This window comes from Cnephaeus nilssonii, assembly GCF_951640355.1.
Source record: "Cnephaeus nilssonii genome assembly, chromosome: 16".
NCBI lineage: Eukaryota > Metazoa > Chordata > Mammalia > Chiroptera > Vespertilionidae > Cnephaeus > Cnephaeus nilssonii.
This window is the reverse complement of record NC_137087.1, coordinates 17,102,008-17,127,956: the sequence shown is the minus strand read 5'-3', so window position 1 is coordinate 17,127,956 and position 25,949 is coordinate 17,102,008. Positions and strand designations below refer to the sequence as shown.

The 25,949-nt window shown below is 38.8% G+C and overlaps 1 protein-coding gene across 3 annotated transcripts in view; it reads left to right on the top strand.

Annotated features, from left to right (window-relative positions):
* ADK (adenosine kinase) overlaps positions 1-23,163 on the top strand; it is a 507,845-nt gene extending 484,682 nt beyond the window's left edge. For all 3 annotated transcript variants that reach the window (XM_079794329.1, XM_079794327.1, XM_079794328.1), the window contains one exon: positions 22,121-23,163. In XM_079794329.1, coding sequence (XP_079650455.1) covers positions 22,121-22,156 — 36 coding nt within the window. In that variant the 3' untranslated portion in view covers positions 22,157-23,163. The remainder of the gene's footprint in view (positions 1-22,120) is intronic.
* The last annotated feature ends 2,786 nt before the right edge of the window (positions 23,164-25,949 follow it).

The following is a 25,949-nucleotide window of genomic DNA, read 5'->3' as shown; positions in this document are numbered from 1 at the left end:
TAGCTCAGGCCTGTTTTCTACTTACTACAATAGCTTCCTAACTGATCTCCATACTTCACTCTCCCTTGAACTATTTCATTTCTACACTGTAGTCAAAATAATCATTTTAGGAAGAAATTGAATTATCTCACCCCACCCCCACCCCCACTTACAACCTTTCAGTGGCTTATAGTTGCACTTAGACTAAAAATCTAAACTCTGATTGTGGCCTAAGAGGATCTATATGACTTCTATCCCTTCAAGTGCATTTCATGCCACTCTCACCTTTGCTTGGGTCCTCTGGCTATACTGATCTTCTTTCAGGCCTTAGATACTTTTACGCACAGAGTTCTCTTTGCCTAGAATGTTCTCCCTCTACTCTTCACATGGCTATCTCTTTCTCCTAGTCTCAAAAGTCACCTCTTCTCTAATCATCCTAAATAACATGGATCCTTTCACTGTTATTCTCTACTGCTTCATATAGTCTTTTTCCTTAATAGCACTTAATACTCTCTGGAATTATCTTACTTATTATGTGTTTTTATCTCCCCAATCTATATATATAAAAGCCAATCAACCAGAACAATCGGTCGCTATGACGTGCACTGCGGCCGCCATCCCCCTGGCCCCCAATCGGCCCCTTCCACCCCAATCGGGGGTGGGGCTGGCCTGGCCCCACCCCCCTGATTGGGGGCAAAGCCGGTTGGCCAACCGCCCATGGTCCCTCCCACCCACCGGCCTGATCAGCCCCCATCGGGGTGGGCCGGCCAGACCCACCCGTGCACAAATTTGTGCACCAGGTCTCTAGTTAAAATATAAGCTTCAAGAGAGTAGTATGTGTCTTAATCACCAGTGTATCCCCAGAACCCAACATGGTGCCTGGCATAGAGTAGCTACTGAGTAAATGTCAGTCATATGAATGAATGAATGAATGAATAAATAAATCACATTACCAGCTGCAAACAAATTTGTTCCCTACCATTAAATAAAAACCATTCTAGTCGGTATATCTAAGAAAGTGTTTTTTGAAAGATTTTATCAAAAAGAATGAAGTGAGTCAGGAAATTGCAGGGTAGGCCATACTTTAGTATCAGGTCACATGATTTAAAATTAATCCATGCTAGCATGTATATGTGACTAATCCAGGGACAGAGAAACAACTGATTACAGCTACCTTTTTCTTACTGCTACTTAAAATCGAGACAAATATGGGGAGAACACATGTTAGGAAAGGAGGTAGCATCTAATATCCATTGTCCTAAGTACCTGTAGTAAAAATATGAGAACTAATTCTCAGTATCGTAATTCTGAACATCAGTTTCTGCTGTAATAAGCAGTGGCAAACAGGTCCGAGGCTCCTCAATATTTCACAAAATATATTGAAGTTATCCAGTGGATCTCTAAATTTAGTTTGCCAAGAGCAATTTATCAGATATAGAGGTCAAAGTAATAGTTATAATGATGATTGGAACATAGTGAGAACTACATCGGCATGAAAAATTACATAGAAACCATGAAAAAGAACCAGTCAGAAATGAAGAATACCATATCTGACATCAAAAATACACTGGTAGGAATAAAAAGTAGGTTAGATGAAGCAGAAGATCAAGTCAGTGATTTGGAAGACAGGTAGGAAAAATACCCAATTGGAGAAGCAAGAAGAGAAAAGAATTTAAAAGAATGGGCAGGTGTGGTTCAGTTGGTTGAGCATCATCCCATGCAACAGGAGGTCACCAGTTTGATTCCCAGTCAGGGCACATGCCTGAGTTACAGGTTCAATCCCCAGTAGAGGGTGTGCAGGAACAGCAATCAATGTTTCTCTCTCATAGATGTTTCTATCTCTCTCTCCCCATCCTTTCTTCTCTCTCTAAAATCAATAAAAACATTTTTTTTTAAATGAAGATTGTTAAAGGGAACTTTGGGACAACATGAAGCATAACAATATCCATATCATAGGGATACTAGAAGGAGAAGAGAGAGAGCCAAGGGATCAAGAACCTATTTGAAGAAATAATGACCAAAAACTTCTAACCCATAACCCAGTTAAGGAAACAGACATACAAGTTCAAGAGGTTCAGAGAGTCCCAAACAAGAGGAACCCAAAGAGACCTACACCAAGACACATCATAATTAAAATGGCAAAAATTAAAGACAAAGAGAGAATCTTAAAAGCAGCAAGAGAAAAGCAGTAAGTTACCTACAAATGAGCTCTCATAAAACTGTCAGCAGATTTCTTAACAGAAACATTTCAGGCCAGAAGGAATTGGCATGAAATATTCAAAGTGATGAAAAGCAAAGACTTAAAACCAAGATTGCTGTACCCAGCAAGGCTATCATTTAAAATTGAGGGAGAAATAAAGAGCTTTGCAGACAAGAAAAAGCTAAAAGAGTTTACCACCAAACCAGTATTACAAGAAATTCTAAAGGGCCTGATTTAAGAAGTAAAAAGAGAAAAACAGGAATATAGTTAAAAGAACAAAATGGCAATTAATATGTGCCTATCAATAATCACATTAAATGTAAATGGCTTAAATGCTTCAATCAAAAGACATGGGTAGCTGAATGGTTAAGAAAGCAAGACCCAGACTGGCTGGCATGGCTCAGTGGTTGAGTGTCGATCTGTGAACCAGGAGGACACAGTTAGATGCCCCAGTTGTGGGTTTGATCCCCAGTGTGGGGCGTGCAGGAGGCAGCTGGTCAATGATTTTTCTCTCGTCGTTGATGTTTCTATCTCTCTCTCCCTCTCCCTTCCTCTCGGAAATCAATAAAAATCTTTTTCTTTTTTTTTTTAAAAAAAAGCAAGATCCATATACACTATGCTGTCTATGAGAGACTCATGTCAGAATGAAAGATACACAGAGACTAAAAGTGATGGGATGGAAAAAGATATTTCATGCAAATAGAAATGACAGAAGAGCTGTGGTAGCAATACTTATATTTGACAAAATATACTTTAAAACCAAGGCTATAGTACGAGACAAAGAAGGATACTACATAATGATAACGGGATTGATTCAACAAGAGGATATAACCCTATAAACATTTATGCACCCAACATAGGAACACCTAAATATGTAAAGCAAATCTTGATGGACATAAAGGGACAGACTGACAGTAATACGTCATAGTAGGGGGTTTTAACATCCATTGACATCAATGGATAGATCTTCCAGACAAAACCAATAAGGGAATGGTGGCCTTAAGTGACACACTAGATCAGATGGATTTAATATCTTCAGAGCATTTCACCCCAAAGCAGCAGAATATACATTCTTTTCAAGTGCACATGAACATTTTATAGAATAGACCACATATTCATACACAAAACAAGTCTCAATATAATTTAAGAAGATTGGAATCTTATCAAGCATCTTCTGTGACCATCCTCTCTAATAAAATGGTAATATGCAAATTAACCATCACTCTGTTACATAAGCCACGCCCACCAGCCAATCAGGGCAGGTATGCAAATTAACCCCCAATCCAAGATGGCTACAGCCGCAGAGAGCAAGGTTTCCTAGGTAACAGAGGAAGTCAAGCTTTCCATAGCCGTTGCAGGCCTAAGCCTCCACTCAAGCTACAAAGTTTCAATTATAGAAGGTAAACAAATTCAAACAAATGGCGGCAGAATGGAGCTTGAGAGAGCAAGCCAGGGTTGCCGGCGGCAACAGGGGAAGCAAAGCTTTCCGCACACCCTGGCTGGGCTCACCTGCTTAAGGCTACAAAGTTTCAATTGTAGAAGGTGAATTAACTGCCACATAAATGACTGCCACCCCAGAGGGAGCAGCAGGCTTGGCTCCGCCCCAGGCTACAAAGTTTCAATTGTAGAAGGATAATAAATTTCAGATACCAGGGCCTCCCCTTGGGTTGCCAGGGGGTGTGGCTGGCCTGCAAACCACCACAGGCCCCTCGCTCAGGCTGCCCCACACCCCAAGGGAACCCCCACCCTGATCCGGGACACCCTTCAGGGCAAACCAGCTGGCCACCACCCGTGCACCAGGCCTCTATCCTATCTAATAAAAGAGTAATATACAGATTGATCATCACTGCAACACACAATATAGCTGCCCCATGTGGTCAAAGATCCTGCCCCCATGTGGACACAAGATGGCCACTGCAAGATGGCCAGCAGGAGAGGGCAGTTGGGAGGCACCCGGCCTGCAAGGGAGGGCAGTTGAGAGGGACCAGGCTTGCAAGGGAGGGCAGTTGGAGGTGATCAACCCTGCAGGAGAGGGCAGTTAGGGGTGACCAGGCTGGCAGAGGAGGGAAGTTGGGGGCAAACAGGCTGGCAGGGGAGCAGTTAAGCATCAACCAGGCTGGCAGTGGAGTGGTTAGGGGGTGATCAGGCTGGCAGGCAGAAGCGGTTAGGGGCAATCAGGAAGGCAGGCAGGCAAGCAGTTGGGAGCCAGCAGTCCTGGATTGTGAGAGTCCTGGTGGGATCGGGCCTAAACGGGCAGTTGGACATCCCTCAAGGGGTCCCAGATTGGAGAGGGTACAGGCTGGGCTGAGGGACAACCCCCCGCCGTGCACGAATTTCGTGCACCAGGCTTCTAGTAAGGATATAAACTGGAAATCAGTCACAAGATAAAAACTGTAAAACACACAAAGACATGGATACTAAATAACATGTTATTAAACAATGAATGGGTTGACAATGAGATCAAGGAAGAAATCAAAAGATACCTTGAAACAAGTAAAAATGAAAACACAACAACCCAAAAAATCTGTGGGACACAGCGCAAGCAGTCCTAAGAGGGAAATTCATAGCATCACTGACCTACCTTAAACAACAAAAATCAAAAATAAACAAATCTAACTTTATACTTAAAGGAACTGGTAAAAGAACAATAGACAAAGCCCAAAGTGAGTAGAAGTAAGGAAATAATGAAGATCAGAGCAGAAATAAAATAAGTGGAGTCTAAAGAAAACAATACAAAAGATCAATGAAACAAAGAGCTGGTTCTTTGAAAACATAAATAAGACTGACAAACCATACTCGTCAAGAAAAAAAAGAGAGAAGACCCAAATAAATAAAATCAGAAATGAAAGAGGAGAAGTAACAATTGACACCAAAGAAATACAAAGGATTACAAGAAAATATTACACCACACATAAGAATAAGTTCAAAGTGGATTAAAGACTTAAATGTTAGACTCAAAACCATAAAAAATCCTAGAAGAAAACATAGGCAGTGAAATCTCAGACATTTCTCATAGCAATATTTTTTCCTGATATAGCGCCTCAGACAAGGAAAACAAAAGAAAAAAAATAAACAAATGGGATTATATCAAACTGAAAATTGTTGGCACAACAAAGAAACCGTCAATAAAAGACAACACACTGAATGGGGGAACATATTCGCTAATGTTCCCCCATTCAGTGTGTTGTCTTTTTTTTTTTTAAGTTTAAACTTTTTTTTTTTAATGAATTTTTTATTGATTTTTTTACAGAGAGGAAGGGAGAGGGATAGAGAGTTAGAAACATCAATGAGAGAGAAACATTGATCAGCTGCCTCATGCACACTCCCCACTGGGGATGTGCCCGCAACCAACGTATATGCCCTTGACCAGAATCGAACCTGGGACCCTTCAGTCTGCAGGCCGACGCTCTATCCACTGAGCCAAATCAGTTAGGGTTCAGTGTGTTGTCTTTTATTGACGGTTTCTTTGTTGTCCAAAATTTATAAGGAACTTATAAAACTCAACATACACACACACACACACACACATACACACACACACACAATCCAATTAAGAAATGGGCAAAGGACCTGAACACCTGTGTAGACATGTCTCCAGAGAGGACATACAGATGACCAATAGACATGAAATGACACTCAACGTCACTAATCATCAGAGAAATGCACATTAAAACACAATGAGATATCACCTCACACCTGTCAGAATGGCTGTAATCAATAACTCAACAAACAAGTGCTGGCAAGGATGAGGAGAAAAAGGAACCCTTGTGCACTGTTGGTGGGAATGCAGACTGGTGCAGCCACTGTAGAAAGCATTATGGATTTACCTCAAAAAATTAAAAATGACCCAGCGTTTCCGCTTCTGGGAATATTTCCAAAGAAACCCAGAACACTAATTTGAAAGAATATATGCACCCCTGTGTTTATGGCAGCATTATTTATAATAGCCAGGATTTGGAAGCAGTTCAAGTGCCTATCAGTAGAAGAGTGGATAAAAAAGCTGTGGTACATTTAAACAATGCAATACTACTCAGCCATAAAAAAGAATAAGGAAATCTTACTCTTTGCGATAGCATAGATGTACTTGGACAGTATTATGCTAAGTGAAATAAGCCAGTCAGAGAAAGACAAGTACATATGTTTTCACTTACCTGTAGATCTGATGAACAAAATAAACTAACAAAGTGGAAACAGACTCATGGATACCGAGAACACACTGACAACTGTCAGAGGGGAGGGGATTAGGGGCTGGGTGAGAAGGGTGAAGGGATTAAGCAAAGAAAAAAAAAGAATGATGGACGGGGGAGGAAGAAGAAGGGAAAGGAGGGATTAATAAAGACGACTTTGAGTGGTAAACACACAATACAATATACAGATGATGTATTGTAGAATTGTATACCTAAAACCTGTATAAATTTAATTAACCAATGTCACCAATAAATTCGATTAAAATAATAATGATAAATTTGCTTTGCCATAATGCCCAGTGGAAAATCCAGTGCATCAAACAACAGCACCTTTGTCCTGTCCTGTCTAGGATTGTTACTGCTGTTCCTCCACTGGCAGGTGGGAGGGGGTAAAAAGGGGCTCCTCCACCGAGAAGCAATTGGAATCTCCGGTGAAGAGCACTTGATGTGAACTGAGCCTGGGACATACTCTATGTTTCATCTCCCACATAGTTTCCTAAGCTTTAAGCCACAGAATGGCTCTTAAGTTTTTAACTTTGATCAGCACCCATGTCAAATCACTAAGTCTGCTTATTCTCTTTGCTAAACTTACTGTCACCTAGAACATTGTTTTTCAAACTTGAGAATGCATCAGAAACGCCTGAGGGCTTGTCAAAAGACACGTTGCTAGGCCCTATCCTCAAAGTTCCTGGTTTGTTAGGTCTGAGTTGGGCTTAGGAGATGCGACAGCAAGTTGCTGGTTCAGGGACCACACTTTGAGAAACACTCCTAGAACACTGTCGTAGACTCTTCTTTGATCTCTGCCAACAGTTTTTCCTAGTAAGTTCATGCTGCACACTTCTGCCAGGACTGTTTTTAAAGTACTGATGTAACTTTCTCTTCTAAAACTATAAAATCCTCAAGGTGAAACACTATCTTTTATCTATCTTTGAATCCTTTGATGTCTATCTAGCGTAGCACCTAGTGATGGTAGGCATTTAATAGCTGTTGGTTAATTGAATAAATTAAAGTACTTAGACAGCATTCTAGGTTTTTCTTTTTTTTTTCAATTGCTATTTATAATAAAAATCAAGTATAGGCGTGATAGTGGCATGAGTCTAGTAAATTCAGATTAGTCAAATTTTTAATTTATATCTTATTTTCTTACCTAAAGTAGCTGCAGGTAATAAAAAATGCAGCTTTTGCCCTAACTGGTTTGGCTGTGGTTAGAGCGTCGGCCTGCGGACTCAAGGGTCCCAGGTTTGATCAAGGGTCCCAGGTTCAATCCCAGTCATGGGCATGTACCTTGGTTGCGAGTGCATCCCCAGTGGGGGTGTGCAGGAGGCAGCTGATTAATGTCTCTCTCTCTCCCTTCCTCTCTGTAAAAAGTCAATAAAATATATTTAAAATAAATAAATAAAAAATGCAGCTTTTAAGTTAACTGTTTCATGTGCCATGTGGCAGCATGTAGCTGGTAACAATTGGTATAAAACGTATATAGCAAGCCAGTCTTAGCACATAAATCATCACTAATGTGTAGATATCTAAGAAAGATGGAAAAATGAACAAAGAACTGAAAAAATCAAATTGACCCAGAAATTACTGAGAGCAAATTTAATGGAACAGGACAGCAGGAATATCTAATTCAGCACTGTTAGTTGCTGCAAAATATTATATCCGGCTTGCTTTAATTACATGGCAATGCCTCTGAGAACAAAGGTAATTATGTGATAACTTATGTTACTACTCACACATTATCTCTTAATAACTATGTAATTAACTTGTCACCACTATAACAGTGTATAGTTTGATATTACTCAAGTATAAAGAACATTGATAACTTAAATGAATGATCTGGGGTGGGGCAAGGAATAGAGGCAGTAGGGGAAATCATAGTATTATAGCAATCAGGAATGCCAGTGATTCATTAGATCATGGACCCACTCTATTAGGATCTGAGCCAAAGCCATGGAGAATACCAACAGAGTCTGAGATGAATCATGTAGCTCTCTGAAGACAACCAACATACAATAAATAACTTTACCAAGCAGTGGAATAGATAAGTGACTTGGGGATATGATGCTTTTTTTTTTTTTTAAGTCCACATCCAAGGATATGTTTTTATCAATTTTAGAGAGAGGAAGGGAGGAGAGAGAAACATCGATTCTAGAGAGAAACATCGATCAATTGCCTCCTGCCCCAACCGGGGATCAAACCCAGTATTGGGTATGTACCCTGACTGTGGATCAAACCTTTGACCCTTTGGTACCTGGGACAATACTCCAACCAACTGAGCCAGACTGGTCAGGGCGATGCATATATCTCTCTCCCTCTCCCCTTCTCTCTGCAATCAATAAAAATATTTTTAAAATAAATAAAAGGCAAATGACATATTAAGGGAAAATATTTCAACATATATATTCTTTATTTCCTTCTAAAAGTCTTACGGTTTTGCTACTCATCATTCCTTGATACATCTGAAATTTTATTTTTAATATGAAATGAGGTAATTTTATTTTTTTTAAGTCAAAACTAGTTGCCTAAACACAATTTTCTAGTAAACCGCCCTTTCCCTATGCTAACTTGGTTGTAGCTCAGTTTTCCACATTTTTATAAATATGTTTTGGGACTATCTCTTTTTTCTTTCTTTCTTTTAAATCTATATCTATTTATCTACATGCCAATACTATACTGTGTTGTTTTATGATGTGTTGGATCTGGTAAGGCAAGTCTTTCCTACCTTGTTTTTCTTGAGTAGGAGTGTCAGACTATTCTTGATCCTTTGCTTTTTTATACAGATTTTAGAATCAACTTGTCAAGTTCCCCAAAACCTTGTTGAGATTTTGATTGAATTTCATTAATGAATCTTTTTATCCAAGAACCTGGTATATCTCTATTTATGTAGGTCCTTTAGATAGTCTTTCAATAAGGTTTTATAGTACTCTTCATCAGAGACTGTCGTAACTGTGTTGCTTTTGTATCTTTTTTCAAATTACTTTCCTTTTAATGTTGCTGTTATACACGTGTGTATATTAAAAATATATGCGAATAAGTTTGTATATTTCTCTTGTATCTTTCCAAACTCTCCAATAATGCAATCCATGCAAAGTCCAACAATGAATAGATTCATTGGAGTTTCCTATATACAATCCTCTTAATTAAAAATAATGACAAGTTTTCTTCTTCCTTTATACTTCTGAATTTTTTTTTATTTTAGTCTAGTCTCATTGCTCTCGTTAGGATCCCATGCTGTATTAAATATCATTGATTATTCTTTGTAATAGACTGTGTGTTTAATTTACTTCTTAATTCTACTGGTTTTAACACTTCTGAGACAGATGCTAGGTATTTCTTTGCAATCATAAAAAGAATTTTCCCCTTGCTTTCTTAAACATAAACTAAATAGGCTCTTAGTGAATGCCCGGGAGGTCATCGTAGGTGTAATGTGCATGACCATGAAAGCTGCCATTGCTTCAGGTCTCGTATGTGACATATTGCTCTATTTCACAGTGTTAGTTTCCTCTGACCTTTAAATTACACACTTAAAATCCATTTTACAACACATATACATGTGTACAGATTGCCAGGTAAACAAAGTGCTGTACTACCAAAATATATGACTTAGACTTAGCATAAAATGAGACTTTAAAAGCAAATTTATATATATATATACTTTAAAATGTTTGACTCTATACATATATATTGTGGTGTACTGTATATTAAAGTTCTTTGGAGACTACATAAGAAATAAAGACTTAGTCACTGGTGTGTACTTATGGCAATATCATTGGGAAAACAATTTGAGAATAGCAAGATGCTAACACTTGTAAAAAGTAAATTATTAAAACTTCATTCTTTCAAGTTCATAAGTCAGTGTGGCACAGCTTTCTTATTTGATGACAACCAGAAAAGCTATCATCCTTTTGCTGTGAATGTTGAATGAACATAATGGAGCCTAAAGAGTTTTTAGTTCCAGCCACCATGAAAACTTTCCATTAAGTAACTATATGTGGAAAAGGAAAAATTGTTTTACAGATTTGTTCATTCCCTTCTAAAATATCCCTAGCTCTTAAGTGTCTCCATTAAGGTTTCCATACCTGACAATATTTCTCAGTTCTCTGTAAATAACACTAAGAAAATTCTAGACATTATATTTATTCCACAGTAGTATATGGGATGGGCAACTTAAGTTAGAAAATCCCATTGCCTTTTGCCCACTCTAACCATTCCACCTCTATGTGGTTTGTGGAAACTAGTTTAGCACCTCCTCCTCCACCTCTCTGCACAGTTTAAATATATGCTTCAGGCCTCATCTCAAACACTGGATTTAGTTATGCTAAAATCAATCACTCTCTTTAACATCAGTAAAAGAAAAATCCAAATGAACTTAACAAAGATAATAAGCTGTACCAATTGTTAATGGACAGAGGTTTATTCTAAGAATTCTGGACCTGTAATTATTCCAAGATTCAGAGTCAGCCAACACAGCCCTAAGAATCAAATTTAGTGCCAGTGAGAAGACTTCATCCATTTATGCCTCATCAGCTAGAGACCTAACGTCCTTGACATGGTCTTAGGTTGGGAAAAGTCTGAGGCCCTATGATAAGCCTGTCTATAAAAGAATCAGAGAGAAGTTAGAGGTCACAGAGAGAAGGAACCTAAGTAGAAAGGCATGCCCGGCTAGCGTGACTCAGTGGTTGAGCATCAACCTATGAACCAGGAGGTCACCGTTCAATTCCCGGTCAGGGCACATGCCTGGGTTGCAGGCTTGATCCCCAGTGTAGGGCATGCAGGAGGCAGCCAATCAAAAATTCTCTCTCATCATTGATGTTTCTATCCCTCTCCCTTCCTCTTTGAAATCAATAAAAATATACTTTAAAAAATAACAACTTTCTTCCCTTTTAAATAGGTAAATAAATAAATAACATGTTCAGCCTCACTCATAAAAAGAGAAATACAAATTAAAATTACACTGAAGTATCATTTCTAACCCATCAGATTGACAAAAATTCAAATGCTTACCAGTGCACTTTGTTGGTGTGGTTATAGGGAAGCAGACACGCTTAAACATTATTGGTGGGAATACAAATGGTTTGATTCCTATGAATGGAATTTGGCAATATTTAACGAAACTACTTATGTATTTAACCTTCAACCCAGAAATTCTACTCGTAGAAATGTGCCCCCAAAGATTTATACCCAGCAACACAAAAATACATAGGCAAAAGATTATTCATTGCAGCATTATTTGAAATTGCAAAGCATTGGAAACTATATGAACATCCACACATAGGAGATGGGTGAGTAAACCGGTGTGTCCAATACAATCAGGTACTATGTGGATGTCAAAAAGAATGGAGGAGATCTCTGTGATTGATATACAATGATTTGCAGGAGATAATTTTTATTTTATTTTATTTTTTCATTTCAATAAATCTTTATTGTTCAGATTATTACAATTGTTCCTCTTTTTTCCCCCCATAGCTCCCCTCCACCCGGTTCCCACCCCACCCTCTGCCCTTACCGGCCCCCCCCCCCCCCCACCACTGTCCTCATCCATAGGTGTACGATTTTTGTCCAGTCTCTTCTCACACACCCCACACCCCTTTCCCCCTGGGAATTGTCATTCCACTCCCTTTCTATGCCCCTGATTCTATTATATTCACCAGTTTATTCTGTTCATCAGATTTTTTATTCACTTGATTTTTAGATTCACTTGTTGATAGATACGTATTTGTTGTTCATAATTTTTATCTTTACCTTTTTCTTCTTCTTCCTCTTCTTAAAGAATACCTTTCAGCATTTCATGTAATCCTGGTTTGGTGGTGATGAACTCCTTTAGCTTTTTCTTATCTGTGAAGCTCTTTATCTGACCTTCAATTCTGAATGATAGCTTTGCTGGGTAGAGGAATCTTGGTTGTAGGTTCTTGATATTCATCACTTTGAATATTTCTTGCCACTCCCGTCTAGCCTGCATAATTTCTGTTGAGAAATCAGCTGACAATCGTATGGGTGCTCCCTTGTAGGTAACTAACTGCTTTTCTCTTGCTGCTTTTAATATTCTCTCTTTGTCTCTTGCTCTTGGCATTTTAATTATGATGTGCCTTGGTGTGGTCCTCTTTGGATTCCTTTTGTTTGGGGTTCTCTGCACTTCCTGGACTTGTAAGTCTATTTCTTTCACTAGGTGGGGGAAGTTCTCTGTCATTATTTCTTCAAATAGGTTATCAGTATCTTGCTCTCTCTGACTTCTTTTTTTATATATATATATATTTTATTGATTTTTTACAGAGAGGAAGAGAGAGGGATAGAGAGTTAGAAACATTGATGACAGAGAAACATCGATCAGCTGCCTCTTGCACACCCCCTACTGGGGACGTGCCCGCAACAAAGGTACATGCCCTTGACCGGAATCGAACCTGGGACCCTTGAGTCCGCAGGCCAACGCTCTATCCACTGAGCCAAACCGGTTTCAGCAGCTCTCTCTCTTCTTCTGGCACCCCCATAATTCTGATGTTGGTACGCTTGAAGTTGTCCCAGAGGCTCCTTACACTATCTTCATATTTTGGGATTCTTTTTACTTTATGCTTTTCCGGTTGGGTGTTTTTTGCTTCTTTGTATTTCAAATCTTTGACTTGTATCTTGTGATCCTCTAGTCTGCTGTTGGATCTCTGTATATTATTTTTTATTTCAGTCAGTGTATGCTTAATTTCTAGTTGGTCCTTTTTTATATCCTTGAGGGTCTCACTAAATTTATCAGCCTTTTCTAGAAAATTCTTGAAAAACCTTATAACCATGGTTTTGAACTCTATATCCAGTCATTTGCTTTCCTCCATTTCTTTTATTTGTGACCTGTTTCTTTGTCTCCGCATTTTGGCTGCTTCCCTGAGTTGATAGAGTAGATTTGTGTGCTAGGTGTCCTATAGGGTCCAGTGGCTCAGCCTCCCCAATTACCTGAGGTAGACACTCTTGTTGCACCCCTTTGTGGGCTGTGTGCACAGTCTTGTAGTTAAGCCTTGATTGTTGTTGGTATCACTGGGAGCGATGGACCTCCAGGCCAATTGGCTGTGAGGATCAGCTGTGTCTACACTGGGAGAACTTCTGTGCTGGAAACACCCTTATGAGGCAAGACTTGCTTCAGTGGGGCTTTGGTGCTCACTGAGTCTGCTCCCTGAGTGTGTCCCTTATGGATCTGAGGAGTTGTAATCTGGATGGTCCTACTCTGATCCCTGGGTACACTCGCTCTTGGATCTCCAAGGAGGTGCTAATTTAGCCTCTGCCTGAGGCCACCCAGCAGGAGCTACAGAAAGATCTGAAGATTCCTCTTCTTTGTTTGGGTTTTGGAGGTGCCCAGATGAGGCCCAGCTGTGAAGCAATGCAGGCTGCTGTGGGGCCTTGGGCCTTCTTTTGGATGTTCTGGGTCTCTCTGACCAAGCTGTAGTTTGTTAGGTAAGTTTAGAATTCAAAGGACCAGGCCATTCATATGCAAAAGCCTCTGCGCACAGCTTGGATGGGGCGGAGTCTCAGGGCCGAGCAAACAGCAGTGGCTTCCCGTCAGCCCTGCCCTAAGAGGCCCCTGTGTCTCTGTGTCCCTCAGTAATTGCTGCAAGCACCTCTGAAAGAAAGCACCTCGAGTTCCGCCTGCTGCCAGACAGTCCAGTTTCTCCCCGTATGAGTCTGGGTCCCCAGAGTCTCACCCGGAACTGGAGTTCAGAGCAGTCAGGAGCTTGTGTCTCCCTCCCACTTGAAAAAGCCAGCCGCATACTCAGTTGCCAGCCCTCTCTCCGCGCGCATGCCTCCGTACCTCTGCCTTTACTTCCGCAGCTCCTCTGAGTCTCATTGTGCTTTTCTCTTTCCTTCTGGTTGTAGAATTTCCACTCAGCCAGCCTTCCTGTGGTTCTGGATGATGTCCATTTTGTCTTTTAGTTGTAGTTTTGAAGTTGTTGTGCGAGGCAGCAGTTCAGGTGTTTACCTATGCCGCCATCTTGGTTTCCTCTCTCCAGTAGATATTTTTTAAATATATTTTTATTGATTTCAGAGAGAGGGAGAGAGAGAGATAGAAACATCAATGATGAGAGAGAATCATTGATTGGCTGCCTCCTGCACACTCCCTACTGGGGATCCAGCCTGCAACCCAGGCATGTGCCCTGACCAGGAATTAAACCGTGACCCATTGGTTCATATGTCAACACTCAACCACTGAGCCACACCTTCAAGGCTCCAGGAGATATTTTTAAGGGAAAAAAGCTAAGTGCAAAAATTATATATCCAGTGCTGCCTCCTTCTGTGTAAAGAAAGAAGAGGAAATAAGAACATGCACATATATTTGCTTACCTTTGTGACAAGAAACAGGAAAACAAACCAGAAAATAGTGAAATTGGGGCATGAGGGTATAGGGTAAAAGGAAGTAACACTTCTCTGACTATATCTTTTGTAGAGATTTACTTTTGGAAACATGTTAATATTCTACATACTTTTTAAAAAATTAATTTAATAAGGATAGAAGGGGAGTACTTAAACTGGAAGTAAACCAAAACCCAACATTTTTTTCAACCTTAAGTAAAATGAGCCACCCCAACGTGGGGTGGAAAAGAGAATTAATCTAAGTAACTTACTAAAGACACTAGTTGAGTACATGGGAAACAGCAAGCCCAATCAACTCTTTATAGTAGATTTGTTTTTTTTAGAATTAGGGTAAAGCAATTTTGAAGCAGTTTTAGGTATGTTAAAACTGAGCAAGTAAGTAAATGTGTTGACTTGTTGGGAGCTAAAGTTCTCACTGTAGAAGAAATATAATATAATAATGACAATGGAATGGGGGAAGGTAAGAAAGGATCCTGTAGGAATGGATTGGAATTGGAAGTATTGGTGTCATCTAACTTTCTAAAACAGGTCTGTGTATACACATACACATATGTACACTCTAATGTATATAAGTGAGTATATGTATCTGTGAGTGTGTCCATGCACACGTCCTCGCTCTATTCGCTGACAGGGTCCAGAACCAAAGCATTCACCTACTACCAACATCTTGGTCTCTAATGTCATTCCACTCTAATAGGAACCAAGTATTTTTGGAGAAAATGGCTGAGTCCAGGGTTGGGGTAGAATACATTGTGCCAGAAAGTAAGAAGTGTTCACAAACAGTGCGAAGGCATGTCCAAGGACACCAGAGCCAGCGTGAAGGTTTATAGAAGGCTTTGCTCCCGCCAGCAAACACTGGGACATTTGAGCACCAAATTAATTAAAGACTGTGATGAATTACACACCATTGATGAAAAAAGAATTTGTGCCTCCTTCTTGATAATAAATAGATTAAAACTAATCAATGTGAGCAGGGGTAAGCTCTTACACATAGTAGGTAGCCAAGAGCTGGCTGATAAATGTGAAAGGTTTTTTCCTGGAGTTGGAAAATCACTGCAGTAATAAGTTGCTTCTGTTAAGAATCATGAATGGGTACTAAATCTGGGATTGGGTGGGGGCTTTTGATGAAGAACAGAATATTTGCATAGTCTCAAAGTATCTATCAACAGACTGCTGTTATATGCCAGGGAAAAAATAACTATAGAATCCTACCTAATAATAGACAAATATGCAAATTGACCGTACCTTCGCTATGCCCGCGATTGGCCAGGAGGTGCGGGGGGGCGGGACTCGGGGTGGCCGGGGTGGCTGATTGGGCCAGCGGGACGCTGAGCTCGCGTCACCAGCGGCGGCTGGAGCTCAGCGTCTGCGCCATGGCTGTGCTGCGGCACAGAAGGGGCCTCTGGGGCAGCGAGCTCACGTCCCACCACGGACCATCAAAAGCGGGGGAACTGAGTGCCTGTCCACTCAGGCACCAGCAGACAGGCACCCAGCTCCTCTGTGATCGAAAGCGAAAGTGTGTAGGGGACCCTACACGTGCATGATTCAATCATGCACTGGGCCTCTAGTGGAGAAATAAGACAACTCCATCATCAAGTGATCAAAATTAACATCACCAGTGAACAGCAGCTGGACACAACGTGCCTCTAAATATGATGTCCTGAAAAGGACACAACATTATTTTTCCAGTTTCGGAATCTGTGCCTTCTTATTGATAATGGAATGCATAATCTGAATTTAATCAAGAGGAAATATCAGACAAACCCAAAATGAGAATCACTGTATTAAATAGGAGTAGGAGATGACTGTATTCTTCAAAAATGTCCCTGTCACAAAAGTGAAAGAATGAGGAAATGTTCAAGATTAAAGAAGACTAAAAATATGATAAATCCTAGACTAGATTCTATCCTGGAAGGAAAAACTGCTCTAAAGGACATGACTGGGCATTTGCAATATGGACAGTAGATGAGGTAACAGTACTATGACAGTGTTACAGACACTGATAACTGGTTATGTAAGAGAATAACCTTCCTCTCAGGAAAGACACACTGACGTATTTAAAGGTAAAGAGACATGATAAATGCAACCTGCTCTCAATAGTTAAGGGAAAAATATGTAGAAAGAGAATATATGTGCACAAAAGGAGTAATGTGTTAATAATAAGACCATCTAGATAAAAGATATATGGGTGCTTTTTGTATTTTTATTCTTGCAACTTTTCTCTGAATTTGAAAGATTTCCAAATAAAGTGTTTTTAACACTTTAGACCAGCTAAAAATAAAAAAGGTAAACTTAAAAAATTATGCTGGGAAACATTATGCTAAATGAAATAAGCCAGACACAAAAGGACAAGTATGGTATGGTCCTACTCATATGCAGTCCCTAGAACAGACAAACTCATAGAGCTAGAAAGTAGAAGAGCAGTTGCCAGAGGGCAGAGGAGAGGGGAATGGAGAGTTATTGCTTAATGAGTATAGCGTTTCTGTTGGAATGAAGAGAAGTTCTGGGAATGGATAGAGGTGATAGTTACACAACACTGAAAAATATACTTAATGGTATGACTTGTACACTTTAAGTGGTAATTTTTAAGTTATTTATATTTTACACAAAAATTATCTAGGGGATGTTTATTCATATTATAAAAGGTGCTCTATGAGTCTTTAAATATAAGCTCCCTTTGTTTTAACCATTTTACACAACTTTTGGATTCACATCAGCTATAGGTCCACTTATAATTGATTATATAACATCTGTAGTTCGTCTCAGTTGGTTTTTAAAAATAGTTTATTGAAAAACCGATATTCAGTTGGGACAAAGGTCTCAGCTTTTCTCTGCATCCAGGTTTCCACTTGTCAAAGCAAATGCCTCTGCAGAGTCCTCCACGTCAGTCCTCAGCTCGCTGCTCTCTTAGCAAGAGGATGCTGGTGCTTATGCTTCACAAAAATATTTCATCAACATGAGCGTCTCTCTTTCTCACAAGGATTATACCAGAAGGAATGAGGAAAACAGATGTTGCTTATAAGGCTCCTAATAGACGTGTTTCCATTGTAAGCTGATCTGACTCTGAATTTGGCATCTGCTCCATTCGCTGTGGTGGGCTGAGCGCTTAGCCTCACAGTTTGGCTGAAAGTGAATATTGACCTTTGACTGTTACCTGAACACTCAATGATAAAATGCTCTTACTAAACCTCTTGAGAGGGTGACTTCACATTCTAAGCACATGTCTTCAAAACATATCACTCCGTTTACTAAGTTAATTTTATCCTTTGGTTGGGAATACTTACTTATTTTATCTGATACAGAGCATTCCCCAAATCTAACAGGGGGAAAGCCTGTGTGGTCAGAATGGCAGAGGAGGAAGGACATAAATCTCATATAACGCTCTCTACAGGGCACTGTACCACAGCTTCTCAATTAACCTTCGCCCGCCCCCACGCCCCAGGTGCCGGGGCCTGGGTGGGAATCCTGGAAGTCTGGCTGGAACAGTTTCTCATTACCCTCTGTTCCTCTGAGGGTCTGAGCACCCCCACAGCAGTCAGGTTTCCCCCAGGCCCGACCTAATACGATGTAGCTTATTTGTAACTACAACACTCATTTTCTTTTTGTATAGTTTTATGGTAGTATAATTGACATTCAGAAAGCTGCACATATGTAATGTGTACAATCTTACAAATGTTGACTTACGTGCACTCCTGTGACCCCGTCACTATGGACATCGCCATTATATCCACCCTCTTGTGTGACCCTGCCCTCCTGTCCTTCTTACTCCCGTTTGGATTGTTTCCAGTTTGGGGCCATTACAGATAAAGCTGTAGCATTTATTTACAATTATTTGTGTGGATGTATGCTTTCCTTTACCTTGGGTTAAATACCCAGTAATAGAATAACTGGGTCATATGATAGATGTATGTTTAACTTTTTAAGACACTAACAAATGGTATCTTATCATGTTATATTCTAATAATCCGTATATTAGTGTTCCAGTTGATCCACACCCTTGTCAACACTTGGAATGGTCAGTCTTTTTTCATTTTAGCCATTCTAGTGGGTGGGCACTGGTATCGAATTGTGGTTTTAATGTGCAGTTCTCTAATCACTATGATGTCAAACATCTTCTCATGTGCTTATTTGCCATCTTTTTTGTCTTCTTTAGTTTATTCAATACTTTTGCCCATTTTTTGTTGGGTTGTTTCTTGTTTTATTAATTTTTATAGGAAGAGAGAGAGAAAAACATCGATTTGTTGTTCCACTTATTTATACATTTATATGTGCCCTGACCGGGGATCAAACCCATAACCTGGGCATATCAGGACACTAACCAACCGAGCTACCCTGCCAGGACTGTTGGCTGTTTCTTATTATTGATGTATAAAAATGTTTAATTTGGCAAAGTCTAAATTATATTTTCTTTTATAAAAGTTTGTACTTTTTATGTCTTAAGAGATCTTTGGCAAATTCAAAAGCACTAAAATGTTTTTCCAGTTTTTTTCCTCAGAGTTTTATAGTTTTAGTTCTTACATTTAGATCTGTAATCCATTTCAAGTTAACTTTTGTAGATGATGTGAGGTAAGGGTTGAAGTTTTTGTTTTCTTTACATATGGCTGATCTAAGACCATTTGTTTAAATGATTGTCCTTTCTCCATTGAATTGCTTTGATATCTTTGTCAAAAATCAATTGACCATATCTGGACTCTGTTCAGTTTCACTAATCTATTTATCTAGTTTTGTGCCAATACCATAGTGTCTCCATTATTTTAGTTCTATACGTTTTTTAATCAAGTAGTCTTCTTTTTCAAATTTGTATTTTTAACTAATCTAAGTCCTTTGCATTTCCACATAAATTTTAGAATCAACTTATCCGTTTCTGTAAGAAAATCCTGCTGGAATTTTTATTGGCATTTTGAATCAATAGAAAAATTTCTGCAGAGCTGATAACAATATTGAATTCTCTGATCTATGAGCACTCTGTATCTCTTTAATTATTTAGATTTCTTTTATTTCTCTCAGCATGTTTTGTCATTTGCAGTGTGCAAGTCTTACACCACTTTTGTTAGATTTATCCCTAGATTTTTCACACATTTGATGGTATGGTAAATAGTATTTTAATATTTTCTAATTGTTCATTGCTAGCATATACAATTGCTGTATATACACACATTACTAGTATGGAAATTCAGTTGGTTTTTACTAGTATATAATGATCTTGTATCCTGCAACTTGACCAAACTCAGTAAGTCTAATAACTTTTTTCTAGAACTTTTTTTCATAAGATTTTCTACATAGGATTTTTCCTATTTTTAAATTAAATTTATTGGGCTGACATTGGTCAACATGAACATACAGATTTCAGGTGTGGGTTTCTATGTTATAAGATCTGTCTGTATATTACACTGTGTGCCAACCACCCAAAGTCAAATCTTCTCCTGTCACCATACTAGGACTCCCTTTTGCCCCCTTCCACCCCATCCCTCTGGCAACCACCACACTGCTGTTGTGTTCACAAGTTTCAGTTTTAGATCCCACATATAAGTGAAATCATACGGTTCTTCGCTTTTTCTGACATTTCACTTAGCATAATATTCTCAAGGTCCATCCATGTTGTTGTAAATGGCAGTATTTCATCCTTTCTTATGGCTGAGTAGCATTCCATTGTGTATAGGTACCACATCTTCTTTATCCTTCAGTCTTGACATTGATATTATAGGATATTGAGCAGCATCCCTGGACTCTAAATGCCAGTAGCACTCCCACCCTAGTTATAATAAACAAAATTGTCTCCAAACATTGCCACATGTCCCCTGGGGGGCAAAACTGCCTACTATTGAGAACCATAGAACTAGACAATCTTGCCATCTGCATGTAAAGACTGTTTTACTTCTTTTTCAGTCTTGATGCCTTTTATGTATTTCTTTTGTTTGCCTGTTGCACTGGCTAGACTAGAGTCTCAAGCACAGTGTTTAAGAGCAAACATCCTTGCCTTGTTCTTCATCCTAAGGGGAAAGCATTGAGTCATCTACTTTGAAAATGATATTAACTGGAAGTTTTTCCTAAGTGCCCTTTAGCAGGTTGAGGAAATTTCCTTCTATTCCTGGTTTGCTGAAAGTTTTTATTAGCAGTGGATGTTGGGTTTTGTCAAATGCTTTTTCTGCATCACTAAGATGATCTTATGGCTTCCATAGTTAATATGGTAAATTATATTGAATTTTTTGAATGTTAAACAAACTTGCATTCCTAGGATAAACTCCACCTGATCATAATTTATTATATTTTTAGATATACTGTTGGGTCTGATTTGCTAACATTTTCTTCAGAATATTTGCATCATTTCTGAATATGTTATCAGAATAATTCTGGCTTATGAAATGAATTGGATATATTCCCTCCTTTTCCGTTTTCTAAAGTATTTGTATAGCATTGATATTATTTTTTTCCTTAAATATTTGTGACATAATTTGGACCTGGAATTTTCTTTATGGGAAACTTTAACTACAAAATCAATATATTTTCCTTATTATCCTTTTAGGTATAGATTCTATAGTGATATCATCTCTCTTATTCCTAATATTGGTGGTTTATGTCTTGTCTCTTTTTTTCCTGACCAGTCTGCCTAGATATTTAATTACGTCCCATTTGGACTCCCACTTCCATCTTCTCAATTCATTGAGACTGTCGAGCTCTGCCTGGTGGTTCTCCTTGTGTCATGGCCTGGTGCCCCCGGGCAATGAGCTGGAGCTGTTTTACGGCTTTCCCTGTATGACCTTTCGTGGATCGTTTGTGGCTGATGTGCAATATTTGAAAAACTTTTTTTCATGTACATGGTCTTTATCTTAGTTTTTCTGGAGAAAGGTAAATCGGGTTCCTTTCATTTCATCTGGGTCACAAGCAGAAGTCCTCAAAAACTGTTTTCTACTTTATTCTTTTTATTTTGTTTCAGCTGGTACATAACTGTAGAAATTATCTTGCTCTTACTTTGGGGATGAAAGGGGGATGGAGGGTCCTTCCTAACTTTTCCACTCTCAAATTTGTACTTGGAGAGACATCCAGATGATGGGATTTTGTCCAAAACAATATGCTAGGAATAACAGCACAGAGGAAATCCAGAAGGCAGGGAGAAGGATAAATAACTAATAACGCCTCAGCTATAAAGACCCAAGAAAATATTTGGCCAGTATTTCTTACAGTTACCTCAAAGCTAAAGGAAAGCATGAACGTTCAGGCTTAGAAAGTTAGTTGTCATGTCCCACCTCGAGCTCTTTAAAAGAAACGTCAGGGGCAGCTCATGATGTTTGCCGGAAGACCTCCCGACCAGGCTGGAGAAGGGTGTAGGTGTCTAGACTGTTTTTTGGTCTGACCCAGTGACATTTCTGATGCTGTTGCCTGGTGCTCACGGTCTTCCCCTTTGTCTGTGTTTCAGGTTTCCTGTCTCAACTGGTCTGTGACAAGCCGCTGACTGAGTGCATCCGTGCTGGCCACTATGCAGCAAGCGTCATAATTAGGCGGACTGGCTGCACCTTTCCCGAGAAGCCAGACTTCCACTGAGGAAGCGCAGGAAGCCCAGGCCCGGGGGTGCAGACACGGCCCGACTGCTTCCTGAGAATTCCCAGCGTAACACCCAAGAAAGGGACCTGCCATCTTCCCTGTATAATAATGGTCAAGCTTAATTCAGAATGTGTAGTAATGCTCAGTAGAATCTTTATTCTCTCAACAAACTCAAAAATGATGTTTATTTCCATAGTGTGATAGTGCCACTTAAATGTCAATTAAACAGGAATATAACATTTCAATAGAAACTTTTATTTTCAATTACTTTGTAAATTCATGTGTATTTAGCAAATTGATCAGGTTTTTTACATTTCTGCTTTGAATGCAGATGCAATTTAATATAATAGATATTTTTAAAGGAATTAACCCTAACACATCAATCTTTAGCTTTTTATACAAGTATATTTAATTTAGGGATGTGTGTGTGTGTGTGTGTGTGTGTGTGTGTACACACATTCATACATATATGTACCACATATACACACAATAAATAGCCAAATAAGGTACAGAAATATTTACCTTGCCAAGTTATGCCAAATCATCTCTTCAGTGTATAATCAAATATATCATAAACTTTGGATAATTAAATAACTTGCCAAATTATAAATTATAATATTCAAATCATAATCTTATATTTACTTATGGTACTCTGTAATTTGATACAAATAAAAGCTTGTGATATGGGAATTTTTTCTGTCTTTGCTCTGTGTTCAACAAACTAAGAAAGAAAGATCACTATTGAACCCTGAAATGATATCGAATTTGTTACTGGAGATAGAAGAACAATATAACACATTGAAAAATAATTATGTTGGAGACCAAAACATCACTGTTTTAAGGAAGATGGAATGGTACAGTAGAACCTCAGGAGTCAGACTTACCTTTCCATGATCTTGGGAAAATTACTCAGCGTCTCTGAGCTTCAATTATTTTTCTGTAAAATGGGATAATAGCACCAATGTACAAGGTTATTGAGGTGATTTGAGAGAGAAAACCAAGTATAAAATGCTTGGTACAATGCCTAATAAGTGTATAATAACTACTTACTATTTTTATCATACTGATTATTGTTGTTGAAGAAGAAAAAGATAATATTTATAAAACTGAATTAAATCATAGAAAAGGGTTCAAGTTTTTGTTTTATGTTTAGGTAAACTTTAAGGTCTCCTATGCTTGCTTGTCCTTTTGGAGTATTATTGAGATAATTCATGTACCATAAAATTTTCCATTTTAAAGGATACAAATCAGTGGTTTTAGTATATTCACAAAATTGTGCAGCCATCACTGTATCTAAACCAAGAACATTTTCATCACCCCAATAAAGAAACACTATACATCCCAATTCACCCCATTCCCACCTCCTGGCAACTACTAGTCTATTACCTGCCTGTGTAGATTTGCCTGTTCGGGACATTCATAAAAATGGAGTCATAGAATGCGTGTTCTTTTGTGTCTGGCTCCTTTCACTTGGTACGTTTTTAAAGTTTATCCAATTGTAGCATGTTTCAGTGCTTCATTTTTTTCTTTTTGCCAAGTAATATTCCAGTGTATGGATATACCATATTTTGTTTATTCATTCATCAGTTGATGGAAATTTGGGTTAACACTTTTTGCCTATTATGAATACTGCTACTATGAACATTCATGGACAAATTTTTTTCAATTTTGGGGGTATATACCTAAGAATAGAGTTGCTGGGTCACATGATAACCTTATGTTTAAATTTTTGAGAAACTTCCAAATTTTTTTCCATTCTCACCAGCAAGGTTTGAGGGTTCCAGTTTCTGTCTTGGCCAGTCTTGATATTATCTGACTATAGCCATCTTAGTGAGTGTGAAGTGATATCTCATTGTGGTTTTGATTTGCATTTCCCTAATGACTAATGACTTAGAGCATCTTTTCATGTGCTTTTTGGCCATTTATATTTTCCTTTGGAGAAATGTCTATTCGGATCCCTTGCCCATTTTTTAATTGTGTGATTTGTCCTTTTATTATTGAGTTGTAAGCACCCTTTACATATTGTAGATATGTCTTTTATTAGATATACTAGAGGCCCTATGCAGGAAATTCATGCAAGAGTAGACCTTTGCAGCCCCAGCTGCCTTGACCCTCACAGCCCCAGCTTCGTCCGGAAGGACGTCAGGACAGTCCTTCTGCTGTTCAGCCATTCGGTCAATTTGCATATTATGCTTTTATTATTATGGATGATTTACAAATATTTGCTTCCATTCTGTGGGTTGTGTTTTTACTCTCTTGATAGTATCCTTTGAAGCACAAACGTTTTGATTTGTTTGAAGTTCAATTTATCTATTTTTTTGTCAACTGAGCTTATGATTTCATATCTAAGAAATCATTGCCTTATCCAAGGTTACAAAGAAAACAACCTATGTTGTCTTCTAAGCGTTTTTGCTCTTACATTTAAGTCTTTGGTCCATTTTTAGTTTACTTTGTATGTATGTAAACTAAGTCTCTTTCACGGGAATGTTCGGTTGTCCCTGCACTCTATTGTAAAGATTATTTTCTCCACTATTGAATTGTCTTGGCACCATTGTCAAAAATGAATTCACCATAAATGTAAGGTTTTGCTTTTGGACTCTCAGTTCTATCCCACTGATCTACATGTCTGCTTTAAGCCAGTCCAGACCATCCTGATTACTGTAGCTTTGACCAATGTTGAAATCAGGAAGTGTGAGTCCTCTAACTTTGTCTCATGAAAAAATGAGTTCAAGCCTTAGCTGGTTTGGCTCAGTGGATAGAGTGTCGGCCTGGGGACCAAAGGGTCCAGGGTTCGATTCCCATCAAGGGCACGTACCTTGGTTGCAGGCTCCTCCCTGGCCCAGGCCCTGGTCGGGGCTCAGGCAGGAGGCAACCAATCGATGTGTTTCTCTCACATTGATGTTTCTCTCTCTCTCTCTCCAAAAATCAATGGAAAAATATCCTGGGGTGAGGATTTAAAAAAAAAAAAATTAGTTCGTGTGTGAGGGTATCTTAATCATATTAAAACTACTACAGAATGTATTTTTCTTAGATAACTAGGAGGGACACTGATAAACCTTTTCCTACTTTTATTTTTTTTTTTTAAGAGAAAATATCTTACCCCAAAACTATTGATCAAGTACCACTCACCAACTAGGCTTTTCAAATAGTCACTATTTTTAGAAGTCCAAACAACCTTGGCTAGAAGCTATTATTCTTACCCAGTTTGGGGGAGCAAGCATTGTAATTTTCACTCTTTCAAACCAGAGGTGCATCATATAAAGATTGTTTTGGACATGCACAAGCCTGCAAGGGAGGCATGTGTTTGGCTGATGGTCTAAAAATACTGCCAGTGTTGAAATAAAATTATGTTCATTTAATAATATTTCCACTGGATAAAATAGGTTTAAAATGTTAACATCTTTTATGATCCAGTAGTAGTTCTGTGTTCAAGGCCTTGGCTTTGTGTCCCCTTGGACAAGCTCCTGAACTGCTCTGGGTCTTGGTCTTCTCAACTGGAAAACATATCCAACCCCAGTGATCTATGAGGGGATGTTAAGAGAATGTATGAATAAAAAGTTTGTATGAACAGTAAAATAAATTTAAATATGAAGTGGTTTGATATTTTACGAAGGCACCAAAGCAACCTAATAGGAGGAAGTCTTTTCAATAGACAATGCTATATAATAGCTTGATATCTCTGCGGGGGGTGGGGGTGGGGGTGG